At 38.4% G+C, this 17498-nt stretch overlaps 1 protein-coding gene across 9 annotated transcripts in view; it reads right to left on the bottom strand.

Moving 5' to 3' along the window:
- The window catches only part of MCTP1 (multiple C2 and transmembrane domain containing 1), a 215661-nt gene that overhangs the window by 53248 nt on the left and 144915 nt on the right, over nt 1-17498 (bottom strand). For 8 of the 9 annotated variants that reach the window (XR_005255499.1, XR_005255497.1, XR_005255498.1 and 5 more), the window contains one exon: nt 1467-1586. Coding sequence is in view for 6 of the 9 variants with exons in the window: in XM_038125803.1 (XP_037981731.1) it covers nt 1467-1586 (120 nt within the window). In the remaining 3 variants the exon portion in view is untranslated. Of the gene's footprint in view, nt 1-1466; nt 1587-6710; nt 11715-17498 lie in introns of those variants that run through there. The other variant, XM_038125807.1, reaches the window with a different exon arrangement.

The raw sequence follows: 17498 nt of genomic DNA, 5'->3' as shown, positions 1-17498 counted from the left end.
ATAACAACTGCAGTTTCCTAAGCAACCTCTTCTGCTGCTTAACAATTCTCATGGCAAAACAGGTTTCGTAGTCTGAACCTCTTTTGTTTCAAATGAAGCATGTTTCCTCTTCCACCACAGATCACTTGTGCAGTCTAGCTCCATGTTCTTGTTAACCTCCTTATAGGGGATTCCAGTCACTAAAAGCCTTTTATTCAACAGGATCTTCTAAGTCCACTTCCCTCAGCTTCTCTTCAATTGCTGAAGTAAATCAATGACTTTCTTGAACTGGCATGCCCCAAACTGGACACTATTCTAGATGCATTCTGGCAAGTGCTGAAGAGTGGAGATAACCACTTCCCTCAATCCACTACCTGTGCTTCTGATCACCTTGCTGCCTTCTAAGACCCCTACGCCCAGTTCAGACAGCTGCTTTCAGACAACTTATTTCCACTCTATATCACCACAACAGGTTATTTCTCCCCAAGAGCAGGATTCTTCCTTCTGAATTTCATGGGACTCCTATCAGTTCATTTATCCAACCCACTTAGATCCCTTTGAGTGGCAAATCCAGAGTGTCAAATGGTCCAACACACATGATGTAACTCAAAAATTTGATGGGGGTGCACTATCATCTCCTGGAAGAGATGTTAAACAGGACCTTGTACTGTGGTAGTCCACTTGTTACTGACCTCCATTAACCACTGTCCTCAGAGCCCAATTATCTGATCTGTTTTAGATTTTTCTCCTGCCCATAGAGTTATCCATTCAGATCATAAAGTAGTAGACAACACGCTGCTTTTGGGATACAAAAACTAGTACAAATATCGAATTCATAAGGCTCAGCAGTACGGCATGCAAAATCCTTTAACTGCCAGGATGCTAAAAAATTTGTACAGCATAGAATACAACTTCAACTTTTAATATGTACTCCTGAAAATCTAAACCATTTTAATATTATTAATAAATACCAGTAATTAGTAAATGTTTGCTACATTATATCCCAACTACATGTTAATTAAATGATGACAATAAATGAGGAGAAGAAAATAAGAAAAGGCTAATATGAAGCTCAATGAATATTAATGATGAGTTGTGAAATACAGTAAAATGTGATACATTCGGAAACTATTAACAAACTGGAATAAGTCTAATTTTTAAATTCAACATGTTAATAAAAAATGCAACATAAGGACTTAGCCATAGAAAATCTTTTCTAAGAATTTGTCTTTTCCTCAACAATAAGCCTCTCTGCTCCCACACAAAACAGATTCTCTAGATAGTGCATGTTCCATTGTATTTTTACGTGACATTTCAACAAAATCAGATGCACTTATTGGACAGACAGAATAAAATTAAATTGCAGGTGGGAAAATTGTCCATTGAACATTGTAAGAGAGACATTTTGAAAAAGATATTATATTTAAACCCAGTTTAAAAATTTTACCTAAAAGAACATATATGCCCTTGAAGTAGAGAAGACTTACTGTATCATGTTGCCTGTTATCTTTTCCTGATACGATCAAGAAGTAGTTCCATGCCAGCAGCAGCAACAAAGCCAGTGGTATCATGTAGAGCTCAAAGTTCCAGACCACAAAAAGAAAAAGCTAGAAGACAAGGCAGGAAAAAAAGTTATTGAAATCAGCATTAAACTCTTGTGCAGAGTTAAGGCAAATAAATGGAAACAATTCTAAAGAAATCCACTTCTCCTTGTGGAGTGTCGCTCAACACGCTGGCTCACGCTTACCTCCACAATACAACTACTACCCTTCTCAATCCTTCCTACATTAATTCTTGGAAAAGAAAAATTGATGTACTGTGATGAAGAGGAATATTAATTGTTCTCTCATAAAATAATGCTTTTGTGAATAATGCAGAGGAGCATAAAAATAAGATTGCATTTTAAGAAAGGTTAGTTGCTTTCATGAATCATAGAAAGGCTTGGGTTGGAAGGGACCTTAAAGGTCACCTAGATCCACTCCCCTCAACACAAGCAGGGACATCTTTCACTAGATCAGACTGCTCAGAGCCTCATCCAACCTGGTCTTGAACACTTCCAGAGATGAGGCATTCACAACTTCTCTGGGCAACTTGTTCCAGTGCTACCATCCTCAACAATAATAAATTTCTTCCTAATATCTAATTTAAACCTCTCCTCCTTCAGTTTAAAGCCATTACCCCTTGTTGTATCACTACATACCCTTGTAAAAAGTCCCTCTCCATTTTTCTTGTAGGTCACAGGGATGTGATAAATTTAAAGAAGACCTCAGCATGTTATTTAATCTGGTTATAGCTTTGAAACAACCCTGTAGCAGTGTAAGGTGGCACAAGAGTTGATTAAAGACTAATCTGCTATTTACAAAAAAAGAACATGGTCATTTTGTAATAATGTCATACAACAAGCAGAAGTAGCAATCAGAGTCTTTTGCATGGAAAACTAGCAAGAAATCCCAGTAAAAGCTAAAATGGTATTATTATTTTAATGAAATTATAGTAAAATAGAACTGACCACAGATTCATCAAAAATGGGTTTAAAAAGAATGCTGAGAAGCCCCCTAAGGCCACTACTTTGAAAACTTTGATTTATTGCAGTGTTAGCTCAAAGCAGCTCAAGTGCTCTATGACTAGGGGCTGCCAGAAGCCTGGTTGGGTTACATCTCCTAGAGATGTGTGCCTAAATAACTGGGGCTGTTCTTCAGAATGGGATCAATTGGTCATCCCACCACCACCCATGGGAGAAACCCATCCCACTACCAGCTCCATACACCACTGTCTAGACATTGTTCCCTACCAATGCTGCTACAAAATTAATGGTTTACAGGAAAGAACTAAAAATAATTGGACTAAGATAGGGCCAAACCAAAACCATTTTTACCTCCAATTTTCCCTGTCAATGAACCCCCTTTTTATTTAAGCCAGCTGTAGACACAGCTACAAAGCCAGGTGTTTTTTTCTTCAACAAAAAACAAAACAATGAAACAACAAAAATAAAAAAAAGTGAAAGCAAATCACACTATGTACTACAGCTGGATAAACATCCAGAAATCTTGATAAGCCTTTTCATCCAAATAGTAATGCCTTTGAGTATTTCTAATGCCTTATAAAAGATTGAAGGTGTTGTGCTACAGAACTTGCAAACCTAAAGCAATGCCAATACCTAGGTAAACCAAAACAGAGCTCATTTTCCCAAATTAGCCATCAAGATGTATACAAAATTCAGTGAGAATAAAATGCAGATTTTAATAGTCTTCTGGTAGATTTTTGTTTGGAATTAAAACAAAATGCTCTTATCAAATACAAGCACCCACGTAGAAAGCAAAAAATAGGTCTACATTTTAGGTAATCTTTCTCAAGATCAGGTAACTTACCTCACCCCACACTTTCTACCCCTCTTTACTATGTATATGCAAGCCTATGAAACTGAAAGACAAACATGATAATTACTGAAAGAACTGAAAAAGCAGTGTTCATGAGAACTGAAAGACAAACATGATAATTACTGAAAGAACTGAAAAAGCAGTGTTCATGAGACAAGAACAAGGATATTGGCACTTCTAGAATTTTTTAATGGAAAGAAAAATGTTTTTTTAAGGTTGTTTAGTTTAAAAGGAAATCTGTTAGACATGGTAATGCATAAGAAGCTGTGTTGGTTGGAAGCTGTAAGTAGAGTTAAGGTAGAGTTAATTTCTGCCTAGTAGCTGTTTCAGATTCAGAATGAGAATGGTGCTGATAACAGACTGATGTTTTGGTTTTTTTGCTGAGTTGTGTTTATCCAAAGTCAAGGGCCTTTTTTCCAAATTGCCTCATGGTCTGCCAGTGGAAGGTATTCAAAATAAACTGGGAGGGAGCACAGCTGGCACAGATGATTGGAACAGACCAAAGGGGTATTTCCACACCACAAAGCATCATGCTCAGTATATATAACCAGGGGGACTTAACCCAGAAGCAGAGGTGATGTGGTTTCAGGAAGAGGTGTCTGGCAAGGGTCAGTAAGTGGTGAGAAACTGCATTGCATTGTTTTGTTTGGGTATTTTTTTAATTACCATTATTATTTTTATTTCCCTTTATTATGGCATTTCACTTTACTTTCAATTATTAAACTGTTATTATCTCAGCATAGAAACTTTACTTCAATTCTCCTCCTCATTCCACCAGGACGTGGGGGAAGAGAGGAGGGGTTTGAGCAAGTGGCTATGTGGTGTTCCATCTCCAGCTAGGCTTAAAACCACAATAGAAGTAAGCAGTATCTCATCTCATTCAAGAACTGCTCTGTGACCTTGCTGTCTATAAGAGAGTGGCAAATTAGATGTAACCAACTTACAACATATTTTGTGTCTCAAAAGAAAAGCAAAATATCCTTGCATGCTTTAACCCCAGAAATAACCTGAGTCAATGGATGCATGCTGAAGGGTGCTCTGGAAGCCAGCAAAAAGCATGAAGTATCAGAAAAGTAAATATTAGAGATTACCTGTTAAGAAAAGGCAACACATACAGTCTTTATAAGGGCCCCAGATGAACTTTGGTTTAAAAGTGATTAAGAAATGAAGTACTATTTAAACACTCCCTGGCACCACAGGAAAAAAAGCCAACCATCTACACACACTCTCAAGAGACATGGGACCTGACTGGAGTCTGAGGAACATGGTCACCATGTACTCTGTACTCCAGAATATTGACGAATTCCAATTCAAACGCTTCTCACTTGAAGTTTCTAAAGGCCAAATGACCTTCAAGGGCATTAATTCCTCAAAGTACAGCCATTAAAACATATTAAGATCTTACCTTTTTTACAAATTGTACGGACATGCCATTCAAAAGTGTGGATATTACACCTGTCATCTCCTGAAGATGATTTTGCTGACATGCCACCTTAATTTCCATCTAGTCTGGCTGAATTTTAACCAGTTTCTCCTTTCAGGCAACTGTCTCAGACAGGCACTACACAAGCATTGCAACACAAATGAAATGTGTGCTGCATGAGACCAGCACAGTTATGGCCCTCTGACCTAAATGGCCTCATTATTCTTCCCAGACAAGAAATGCACTCATGAAATGTGTATGAGAGAAAACAAGCAGATTTCCAGTATCAGACAAAACTTTTAAGTAAACAAAAGCAAATCCAAAATCTGGTGCAGAACAGCAAGAAAACTCCAGAACTCAGTTCTTATGGATGAAAGGCCTGATAGTGGAGGTGAAAGAGAAGAAGTGATATGTACAAACCTTCCTGAAAGGTGGAGAAGTAAAACAGCATTCCATTAATATAGGCCAAAAAGTCCCAAACCAGAAAAACTAATGAATAAGTATAAAAGAACATTTCTGAGAGTTGTCCATGTGTGTAAAGCATCTAGTGGACTGTATCTGACAAGATAGCTTCCAAGAAAATAATGGCTGTGTGTGTAAAAAAAGGATGCTCATCGCTACTGAAACAAGCTTGCTATTTTAAGAGATGAGTGTGAGTCTCAAAGGTTACAGTTTAATACAACTGCCATTTCCTATACAGAAGAATATAAGGAAGGGCCTTTTTGATCTCTCCCATGAGATCAAAGTTTTCAGAGTCACAGGTATGAACTGGTCATTTTCAGTTTATACTCTTAGTGAGAGACACATGCATTAAATCATCATTCAGAGAGACACATGACACTATCCCTAGTGTACAACACTTCAAAAATTAATTTAAGTCAGGATATTGAATATCCTATTCTTTTGCAAACTACAGTATGTTTTAAAGAGAAATCTTATCCAAAATTATTAACACTTCCTACTGTTCAGAAAAAAAGCCAGCCCTTTCAGACTAGCAGCTGTGGATCATTAGCTTTCCAGTGATGAGATGTGTTTGATGAGTATTTTTCTTTCTAATTGAGAGACGAGATTTGACTGTCTTCTGACAGAAGTGAAGAGAAAGATTTCTGCCTATGTGTAAAGGCCATATTCTACAAAACAATTATTTCAGATTTCTTTTTATCTACCTCTACCCCACCTCTTTTCATTTTTAACAAAATCCTGTTTGTACCTACCTCACAGCATTAACCCCCATATTTCTCAACTCTTCTCCTTTTTTCCTTTTGCTTCTGTTTTGACTGCTAGCAGGGAAGAGCATGTAAAAAAAAAAAAAAAAAGGATCATCCCCACAGGGGACATTGACCTCATCCTCAGGTACAGAAGACACCAGAGGACATATTGAAGGAGGGCTGCAAGAACTGCTGTTTGAAAGCTTTATGATAAAACTAGAAAATGTTAATTCCAGAGAAATGCCTGAGTTCAGTGGACCAGATATTGGCACTGGTAGCACCCACAGCCATGAGCTGTAATGTGTTGGGAGTAAAGCAAAACACAGACATCCCAACTACCTTTGTCTCACACAGGGCACAACACTCATGCTGCAGTCTCCTTCTCAAACTGTGGCATTTCCTGATCATTTTCACAGAATATCTTTACATCTTGCCTTATATTTATAACCAGTCTCTTGATTACCTTGGAAACACAAAAGCTGGCTGCACAGCATTTTGGCACAATCACAAACACACAATGTCTACAGCTCCAAATACTGCACTCCAATCACAGGATCTTCCATTTATCATTTAAGCTTAAAATGACAATTTTATTACCTGAGGCTTTGTCCCTTGATGTATTCTAACAGGACTAGAAAGAATGAGACAGAGCCCATATATCTGCTTGATGCACACTGCATACCAAGGACTGCAGGTTTTAAGGCTCCTGCATGGTGTTTTAGACTGTGAAACACTGGAAACTACTTTGCATTGTACTTTGGAGAGATACTAGCTTCTTCCATTATGAAAGTAGTCAGCTAGCAATCACAACTCCTCTGATCTTGTACAATACTTTTATAAAAAAATTAGAAAGGAAGCATTTCTTTTAACTGCAACAGATTCCAAATACACTACCATTAATGTAAACACTTATAGGAATCCACTCTAAATGCAGTGCCTTCATTCAGGTAAGTCTGGAAGAAATATGCCTTTTAAACCTACTCTAAAGCGTACTCCAGCAGTTTTTCTTATCAGTCTTGCAATTTTAGTTCCAATTACCTGAGTGCTAGGAGGAGGTACAGTATGAAAGATTTGAGTCTGAAAGACATTATCTGTTACTCTGTTTTTCTGTACACATAAAAAATAACTTGAAAATAATAAAAGCATTCAACATGTAAAAAAATACAGAAAAAACCAATAAAATTCCCACTTGCTTCATTTTGACAAATTTTCAGTTCAACCTTGGATTAGTGCTGGTTCTCTTTTCTAAATGGCTGAGGTCTTGGGAGTCTGAGAAATGCAGAATAATTAGTATTTTTGATTATCTAGGATATTTTCCTTTATCTCAGAAACTAACGTGGATTTGTTTGAATTCTCTCTCTCTTTGCTGGAATTAGAAGAACTGACTTCACTTTAGATTTAGTTCACTGAGTTCAATTTAGATTTTTATTAGCATTCTTTCTATTTGTTTCATGTAGAAAGAGAAAAAAAGAGATACATTCATGACAAATAAAAAGAGAACTTAACGAGAATAGATGAAGTATTAATTAATGCCAGTCCAAATGGGGCTTTTGATGTAATTTGATGTATTGAAAGACATAAATATTAGCAGTTGCTAGAGCACTTGGGTCCTGTATCTAGAAGAACATACCAAAAGAAAATTTCATTGAACAATGGCATTAGATGAGAAGAAGAAAATAAGAAAAGGCTAATGTTAAGCTCAATGAATATGAATGATGAATTGTGTAAGACATTAAAATGTGATACATTCTGCTAACAAACTGGATTAATTTTAATCTTTAGCTTCAATATGTGAAATTTAAAAAAAGCAACATAAGGGCTTACTAGGTAGGAAATTTTTTCTCACAGGTTTTCCATGCTGGTAATCTGTACAACAAACCAAACGTTCTATTTAATCTTGCTCTTTTTATCTATGTGCAGTGTACCCACTCATTACTAAAGCAACAATTCTGACAACTAGATATGACTCACTTGATCTGCATCAAACCACACAGTTTGTTTGTGAAACACATTTACAGCCAGAACAACCTTTGTGCTGATACTGCTATCCAATCACACCATAATGTATGTTGCATCTCTACAAGATTGTCAGCACCAAAAAAATGTTTTATTTAAAATCCTGAAAATTTTATGTAATTATTTGCTTACAAATAATTTTATTTTCCTTACAACCTCTAACAGATGTTTCAAAATAATTTTCCAAAAGTACGATAATCTTTACTTTGAGAATATCAACAACTTCAAGAATGCAAACCTCAGAGTATGAATGAAGTGCCACTTTAAACAGCACATGGATTACAGATATAAAATTTGTACTGCTGTAACCAGTTGCTATTGTATCTAATAACAAAAGTCAGGTGGAAATAAAAACGATGCTACCCAAAAAAAAATTTTAAAATGTGGAATCTCTTGAGCCATTTTTTGCCCTTCATTTAAGAGTTTCTGAGCTGCATTATTACATCTGGGTAGTTAGTACACAGGATAAAATTAAAGGGCAAAATATAGTTCACACACAGCCTGCTGCCATTCACAGGCCATTTCAAGATGGATTTTTTCTGTCAGACTGCTAAAATGCTGACAAACTATGAGAAATTGACTTTGAGAAATTCCTATGAGCACTGACACCTGGCATCAATGACCAACTAGGGTACATTAGATCAAAAGCACATCTAAGAATGGGGCTATTAGGGTCACTGAACCTCCATCCCATCTTAATACCACATTTTCTGAACAATACCCAACTGAATTGGGTATTGGTGTTCACTGAACAGCCCATGTTTTTTCTAAGTGACATTACCTAAAAACTGCTCTACATACTATGTTCCAAGTAAAAAAGTTCTTTTGATATCCCCAGATTGATTTTCAGAGAATCATAGAATGGTTAAGTCTGGAAGGGACCACACTGGATCATCTGGTCCAACCACCCTACTCATGCAGGGTCATCTCAGAGCACGTGGCACAGAACTGTGTCCAAACAGATCCTGAATATCTCCAGTGAGAGAGAGAGAGAATCCTTTCAGAAGAGAAATCTAAGGTGTTGACTTTGTGAGAAGTGTAAAATAACAACATGGATCATGCTAGATAACTACAGCTATTTATGCACAATAGATTGATGATCTTTGGAGTTCTATACAGTTTTAAATTGTGTTGTGCTGAAAAAGATCGCATGCAACCAAGGATCTACATATTCACATCTATCTTCCTTCATTCTGTAGGCATTTTATCACTTTATCACTATCACCTGGGCATCAATTTTCTGTCATCTACATCTTCCAATTCAATTTTAAAAATGTAATTTCTTCAGACAATCCAGGAACAAAGTGTTATCATTGCCCCCTTCCTTTCTTACTGCCTGATGAGAAGCTGATGGGCTTTGAACCTGCCTCCTGTTCTCCCAAAAGCCTGAAGATTGTAAAATTAAATTGTCCATCAAAAGTTATTAAACTGGGTACAGAGAAAAAATATTTGGTACCTTCTTCAGCTTAATTACACTTCACTATACATCTACCAGAGTTCAGACAACATACATATTCCCCAAACACCTGCATGGATGTTGTTAGAAATACTGTTTTCTGTACATCACATACTGCATCAGATTAGCTTTTTCTTAAGCTTCTCCTTCCCTTATCTTCTATCCACTTTCGCAGATGAAGGAAGATCATTTAACATTCTAAGAAAACACTGTAAAATGTTTAATAGGGTAGAAATAGTCACCATTACCCAAATACTGGAAAATACAAAACTTTCAGACTACTTTTTCCAAGGCTAAATAGAAAATACATTTTTTAATGAAAAGTAAGACACTTACTTTAAAAATTGTGAATATGAACGACATAAATTTCACAAATGCTTAAATTGTGCCCATATTCATTGGTATGTCAGAAAACCTAAATAAGCCCTCCTCACTATTCATTCATAAATAACCACCACCAAAATAAAAGGACCATTAAGACCAAAGGATATTAGGAAGCACAACCTTCAATAAAGTTAAGTCCTTCAGTTGTAGGAAAACCGACACTATACCAGCTGCAAGAGTGAAAGCGACAGCAATAAAATTTAAACTGTATAAATGAAAACTAAAACCACGTAGCTAAAGGTGTTAAAGCAGACTGTGATTTCCAGCAAATATATTGGGCTTTGGTTTGGTAACTACCAGTATGTCTGGAACAGAGACAAACACTGGGTTCCCTATGGAGAGACACTTCCATAAGCTGAAGACTCATTTCACAGACTGGAACTGTAATGTCCTTATTATATTGAAGAAACTCTGTCCAAGTAGGTCTAATTATTAAATTATTTCAACTTTTCAAGACCATCAGTCAACCTCAGTGAGTTCTCCAGGCTGATTTTGAAACTCAGGATTTATGACCCATTTCATCATGTTGTTTTGTGGTGTCTGGAGTATTGGTTGAGTATAACTGTATAACAGCAAATAAATAAAAAGCCGAGGATCTGTTCCTCTATCACTGACCAGCTTAAAAGTATATAATTTGCAATTTGTTCACACAGTGTAGGAAAATGTTTTACTCCCTTTTAATGTACTTATTTTAAAATACATTTTAATTAATAAATTCATTTCAGTAATTAATTTCAGCTATCTTGCCATTCATTGTAACTTGATTTTCCAGTCTATATTGTACTTTTTAAGAAATTCTCTTTCATTGATCTCAAGACTTTGCCTCCAAAACTTCAGTTCTGAGTTTGCAGATGTATGTGTATGCTATAGCATCATGTTTGCAGATGTATGTGTCTGCTCTGTCACCTATAGCTATGCATGCCTGTTCCTAATCACAGCTCTAATGTGAATCCAGGGCTGATGTTACCAACTCCTTCTAGTCTATTTACAGTCTTTTACTCTTTCCCTATGAACATCCTGTAGCTTTCCACCCTCAATGATTTGTTTGAAATAACTTTGATGTCAGAGGTATCTACATGTTAGCATGTAGGCTATGTGTTTTTCTTCAGTATTTACCAAGTCTTTAAATTTCCCTGTGCAGAGTACAATTGTAGGTTGCAGAAATGAGAACTTAGCAGAAAATAACAGTTTAGATCACAGAGTGAAGCAGTTCCAGGTGTTTAAACAACCCAAATCCTGTACTTATAAGTCTGTCCCCAGGCTGATGTCACTGAGACAAGCAAGTATTTTTTGTTCTTTTTGTTCTCTAGTAGGATAGCTGCAATTATATTCTGCAATACTTTCTTTAAACAAAATGCAAAACAAAACTCTCCAAGGTCATTTTTAGCTGACAATTTTTTATAATAGACTAGAACAGGTCCCAAGAAAGCTAAAGCATATTCACATACTTTTGTGTAAAAGTTAACAAATTGCACTATAGAGAAAAACAATGACTTCTGCTATCAGCGCAAACAGTGCAAACTCCAAATATTTCAGTGAGATAAAGAGAAGGCAGAAGTTAGAATGCAGTTCATGAATATGTACATCCTGTACATTTTTGTCTCTTTTTATTGTAAAACACAGCACAAAGGAATGGGAGGACATCTATTAACAGTCACTTCACAATGTGGTAGAATCAGTTATGAATTATTAAACAAATGTAATTTATAACATAACCAGGATATTTACTAGTGTATCACCACTCAGTCTTTGGTTGAGTTTACTTTTTCATGCCTTTGCTAAACTTCTCTGTTCTGCCAAGCTCCACTCAGGTGCATTTGAGAAATCACACCAGACTCATACGGCCTCTTCTGCAAGAGTAACGTCCTGAGCTGCTGGGAGTTGTACAAGAAATGGAGTCAGACACTGGTTAACAAATACACTTTTCACACCTTACAATGTCTGATGCACTTTCAGCCTCCTAAAAAGTTTCTCTCAATGAGTACATAACTGACCAGTTTAACAAGGACAAGCACAAAACTGACATCTTGGAAAAACCAGAGGTGCTTCATAGGAAAAGAAAAAAAGGAATATCAGAAGTAGACTTACCAAATAAAACTGAATTATTGTGTTAAAAATACAGAAAGCCCCCTTACATTTTGGTTAAAGTTAAGTAACCATTCATATAAGGGACTGGAAAAAGACAAGAGAGGTGAAGGCTGAAAGTAAAGATGAACAATATTCAGAAGTTCACATTTTTGAAACACATACTTTTAAGCAACAGCAAGTTGTGTGGGCAGCAGTAAGCTGGATAGGGCATCACCTATCCAAAACACAGAAAGACTATACCATGTAATTAAACAACCTGCAAACATTTTTTTTGCATTTTTAAATCTGATTTTAAGGTTCACTTTTGTAAGATATATTGAGAAATAAATTTTTTAATCTATAACATGCAATGCAATTTTTCAAAACAAATAAATTCAACAACAAAACATCTTTTCTTTCTTATGATCCTAGAAACTGTCTTCTGCTGCTTTCATTGAGTAATGTTTCTGCAGGGAGAAGTATATATTCATGCTATTGAAAACACCAGTTGTTTTTCTGTAATAAATTTAATTGTATCTGTATTTTTACAAACTACATTAAATCATATTTAGCACAGAGATCTGTGTCCTGGCAACTATCCTATTGCTTTTATAGTTTATCTTTCCAGTCAGCAAATGCTAGAACCCAAGCTGTATTCCTCTCTCCATATTTGCAGGAAGTAGTGTTGTAGACCCCACATATATGATGTTTAATAGAATCTACCTCATTTTTCAGTAGTTTTTTGTTTCAGCAGAAATACATTTCATTTATTTAGATGATTGCCACTCCAACATATTTAGCCATACTTTAACATAGAAATGTTCCACAGCTCTAAAAAGCATTTTTTTGAGCCAGGACTATCATCAATAACATTTATGAACCAGGGAAGAAGAGCAGTACATTTTGTAGATGCTTACTTCAATGCACATCCTTAAAATGTGAATAGGGAAATGCAGAGTATTTACTGCTACCTACAGAATCGTGTTTCATCATTAATAGCCAGTGATGTATTCCCAACTTTGTTTGGTTTTGTTTGTTTGTTTTTTGTTTGGTTTGGGTTTTTGTTTGTTTGTTTGTTTTGGGGCGAGGGGGTTGTGTAAAATAACATAGCAATGAGATCACAATCAGTGTTTAAAAAAGTACAGATTTTGTATGTATGTTTAAACTTGCTACATATGGCAGGAAGCAGAGAGTTCTCCTTTAGAGGACCAAACTCTGGAAACAGGTATTTCATAAATTTATATGAGCAGGGCCCAAGACTTGGAATTGTACGCATATGGCTTCTGTACTTTAACACTCTGTTCAAGTCTCAAGAGCTTTCAATCAAACCAAAACAGCCAAATATTCTATTAGAGAATAGTCTATTCTATTAGAGAAATCTCTTTATTAAGTTGTCTATAACTTTTTAATTTTATACAAGATTTAATGCATTCATTAATCATAAAAAGTCTTTGAAATGCAACAAGAAACTGTCCTTGGGGGAAAGGAGTACAGTTTCTTCCTCAAACTGTGAATCACTAACACTAATTTATGCACATGTGAAAAACCTCTCTACTCACTGTTGTGTTTCTAGCAAGCCCAAATAAAAATGACATTTAAAATTCAAGATGGAGGCTCAATCTTATGATTCTCAGAGTCACAATGGATGACGTATGTACAGCATAATTACTAACCTTGTATTTTTTATTAAGGATATTGCAGACTTGAGGTTTTAGCAGACTGTCTTTTCAATATCACTCCTCCTTCCCCAGTTCCCCAGTACCTCCCTTCCACCTGAGCTTTGGGTGACACCAAGGAGAGGAAGGCAGGAGTAACTTCACCTGGGTTTTTAATAAATCTGTAAAGTCCTGTGGAACTGACCTGTCACACTGAAGCAGATTGATGATTTGTGAGCAGACCTGGACTCTTCAGAGCTGCAGCTCATGTCTACCACTCGAGGTAACTCTCTCAAAATGGCACTGCTTGGCCAATGTCTTCACAACAGCATCTGGAGAGGGGGATAAATGTTTCGCTGATGCTCAAGAAAGCTTTTTGCAAGACTCAGGAATTCAACTACCTGCTCTCTAGGCAAGCATATTCCAGCAGGTATAGACTCCTCTACCCCTCTGCTCACTCTCACCAGACCTCTGATCAGCTCTGATGGATGCCCTTCTTTATTCCCTCAAAGATGACAGAGTCTAACCTTTGACCGAAACCACCGTGTCAGCTAAACCATAGCACTGTCAGGTCCAGCCTGTTTTGAATACATCCAGGGATGGTGACTCCATCCCTTCACTAAGCAGCCAGCTCCAGTGCCTGACCATCCTTTCAGTAAAGAAATTTTTTCTAATGTCCAACTGAACCTCCCCTGACACAGCTTGAGGCTATTTGCTCTCATTCCAGTTTTTAACAACCCTTTCAGTAAAGAAATCCTTTCTGATGTCCAAAATTAACCTTCCCTGACAGAGCTTGAGGCCATTTGCTGTCATCCTGTCACTAACTGACTGCGAGAAGAAAACAACCCCACCTTGCTACACCCTCCTTTCAGGCAGCTGTAGAGAGTGACAAGGTCTCCCCTCAGCCTCCTTTTCTCCAGGCTAAACAACCCCAGCTCCCTCAGCTGCTCCTCATATGGCCCTACTCTCTACATCCTCCACCAGCTCTGTTGCCATTCTCGGACACACATTCCCACACCTCCAAGTCCTTCTTGAAGTGAAGGGCCCAGAACTCAACAGAGGACTTGAGCTGGGGAATCACCACTGCACAGGGGGACAATCACTGCCCTGGTCCTGCTGGCCACACTATTTCTGATGAAGACCAGGATGCCATTGGCCTTCTTGGCCACCTGGGCACACTCTGGCTCATGTTCAGCCAGCTGTCAATCAGCATCCCCAGGGCCTTTCCTCCTGGGCCACTCTCCAGCCACTCTTCCCCCAGCCTGTAGTACTGCGTGGGGTTGATGTGATCCAAGTGCAGGAACTGAAGTTCCCCTCCATGTTCAATACAGGATGAAGATTTTCCTTGGACCACCCTTTGTTGTTCGTTTATTATAAAAATACTTTTATTATTTTTCACAGCAGTGGCGAGGTTGATTTCTGGCTGAGCTTTTGCCTCTGATTTTCTCTCCACACATCCCAACTTGTACTTTTCCTGGGTTTCCTGCCCCTTCTTCCAAAGGTCATAAACTCCTTTATCCCTAGTTCCAGCAAAAGTCAGACCAGTCTTCTTCCCTGATGGCTTGTCTTTCAACAATAGAGCAGGCTCCTGTGCTTTTAAGATTCTGCCCTTCCTGATCCCTTTTTCATCAAGGACTTTCCTACGGGACTCTCTGCATCCTGAACAGGTAGGGGCTGGGCTGACCACTGCATCTCCCACCACTTTCAGTTCATAAACAGCAGGTCTAGCAGGCACCACACCTGGTAGGTTCCCTTACCAGCTGCAACAGAAAGTTCTCTTCCACATAATCCAGGAGCCTCTCAGACTGCCTCCTTTCTGCTGTGTTGAGTTTCCAACAAATATCTGGCAAGCTAAAGTCTTCAACAAGAGAAGGGCTAGCAATTGTGAATTACCAGTCAGCTGCTTAGTGAATAGTTCACCTGCCTCTTCATTCTGGTTGGCTGGTCTGTAAGACTCCAACAAGGATATCTGTATCGTCAGTTTTCTCACTAATTCTCACTCAACCTTAACAACACTATCCTTCCTTCCCAAACAGGTTCTAGCTTCAAATCAGGATCCTTATTCCTTTTCTTTGCCTGGAGAGGAGAATAAAAATACATGGGATTTTCTAGTTAGCAGTTCCTGCATATGGATCTCCCCACCTGGGACCATTTGCAGTTCTTGATGCTTCAGGACAGAGCATCAAGGCTGCTGGGGGAAAAAAATCTACAGAAGATGGCAGCCAGATGGCAGCCACATTGTACTGCTTTTGTGTGATGAGGTTTTGGTAGTGGGAGACTGCAGATGTGGCTTCTGTGAGATGCTGCCAGAAGTTCCCCTTTTGTCTAACTGAGTCAATGCCACATGCCTCCAGGAAGGACTCACCGCTGGTCAAGGCTGAGCCCATCAGTGATGGTGGCAGCATCTCTGGGATAATGCACTTAAGAATGTGAAGAAGAAAACTATACAACTACAGACAGAGAGAAGAGTGAGAATATGTACATGTGTAAGTATATGTAAAAATACTCCACAAACACCAAGGTACATGAAAAAGCATGAGGAACAGGTACTCCAGTATATATATGTATGTATGTAAGAGCAAAACTTCCTCTGCAGCCAGCTGTGAGGCAGGCTGTCTTTGAAGTCCATGGAAGTCCACAGTGGAGGAAATATCCACCATGGAGTACACCAGAGCACTTCAACACCCATCTTGCTCCCTGCTGGAGCAAGTCTGTGCCTGAAGGAGTGTACCTCCTGGAAGAGATCCACACTAGAGCAGTTTGTAAAGAACTGCAGTCCAACACCCTGTAGTGTGTTGACTGTGGCTGGATGCCAGGCATCCACTGAAGCTGCTCAATCACTCCCTCTGCAACTGGACAGGAAAGAGAAAATACAACAAAAGGGTTCATGGGTTGAAACCAGGTCTGGGAGAGATTACTCACCAAATATCATCATAGGCAAAATAGACTCAGCATGGGGATATTAAATATATAATTTATTACTAACAAAATCAGAGTGGGATAATGAGAAGTAGAATAAATCTTAAGAACACCTTTCCTCACCCCTCCCTCCTTCCCAAGCTCCACCTCCTCCCCTTTAGCAGTGCAGGAAGATGAGGAATGGAGGGTGCAGCCAGTTCATCTGCTCCAGGAGAAGAGTCTTTCCCATGCACCAGCATGGGGTCTCTCCCACAGGAGACAGTTCTCCCCAAACTCCTCCAATGTGTGTCCTTCCCACAGGCACCTTCACAAGCTGCTGCAATGTGGGTCACTTCCACAGAGTGCAATCCTTCAGGCACAGCCTGCTCCAACATGGGTCCTCCACAGGGTCAGAAGTCCTACCAGGAAACCAGCTACAGCATGAGTTCCTCTCTACATGGGTCTGTAGCTTCCAGCAGCTAATAACAGAAGCCACCTCTGTAGCCTGTCCACTAAAAAAATCTGGCCATATCCAATACATTCACATCAGAGAAATTTGTGGAGGACTGTCTGCTGCAGAAGTGTAAGGAACTGAGAAGACTGTGAGGAATCTTTTGCCTAAGAAGGAAGGAGTGGCAGAAATTACATATTATGAAATGACAGCAGCCCCCATTCCCATCCCAGTGAAGCACTAGAGGAGCAATCTGGGAGTGGAATTGAGAGCCCATGGAGAAGGGAAGGGGAAGGTGTTTTAAGAATTGCTTTTACTGCTCATTACCTACTCTAATTTGATTGTGAATAAATTCTACTAATTTTAGACCCTAGTTGAATCTTTTTTGCCTGTGACAGTAATTGCTCAATGATGCTGACCCTTGAGCCTTTTGTTATATTTTCTCTCCCCTGTCCACCTGTGGTGGGCAGTGATGGAGAGGCTGTGGTGGGCATCTTGTGCCAATATAAAATCTCTGAATCATTTAGGTCACCTTTAAGATCATCATGTCCAACTCTTAACCCAGCACAGCCAAGTCCACCACT

This window comes from Motacilla alba, chromosome Z (assembly GCF_015832195.1).
Source record: "Motacilla alba alba isolate MOTALB_02 chromosome Z, Motacilla_alba_V1.0_pri, whole genome shotgun sequence".
Lineage (NCBI taxonomy): Eukaryota > Metazoa > Chordata > Aves > Passeriformes > Motacillidae > Motacilla > Motacilla alba.
The sequence above is the reverse complement of the archived record's forward strand: the minus strand, read 5'-3'. Positions and strand labels throughout refer to the sequence as shown.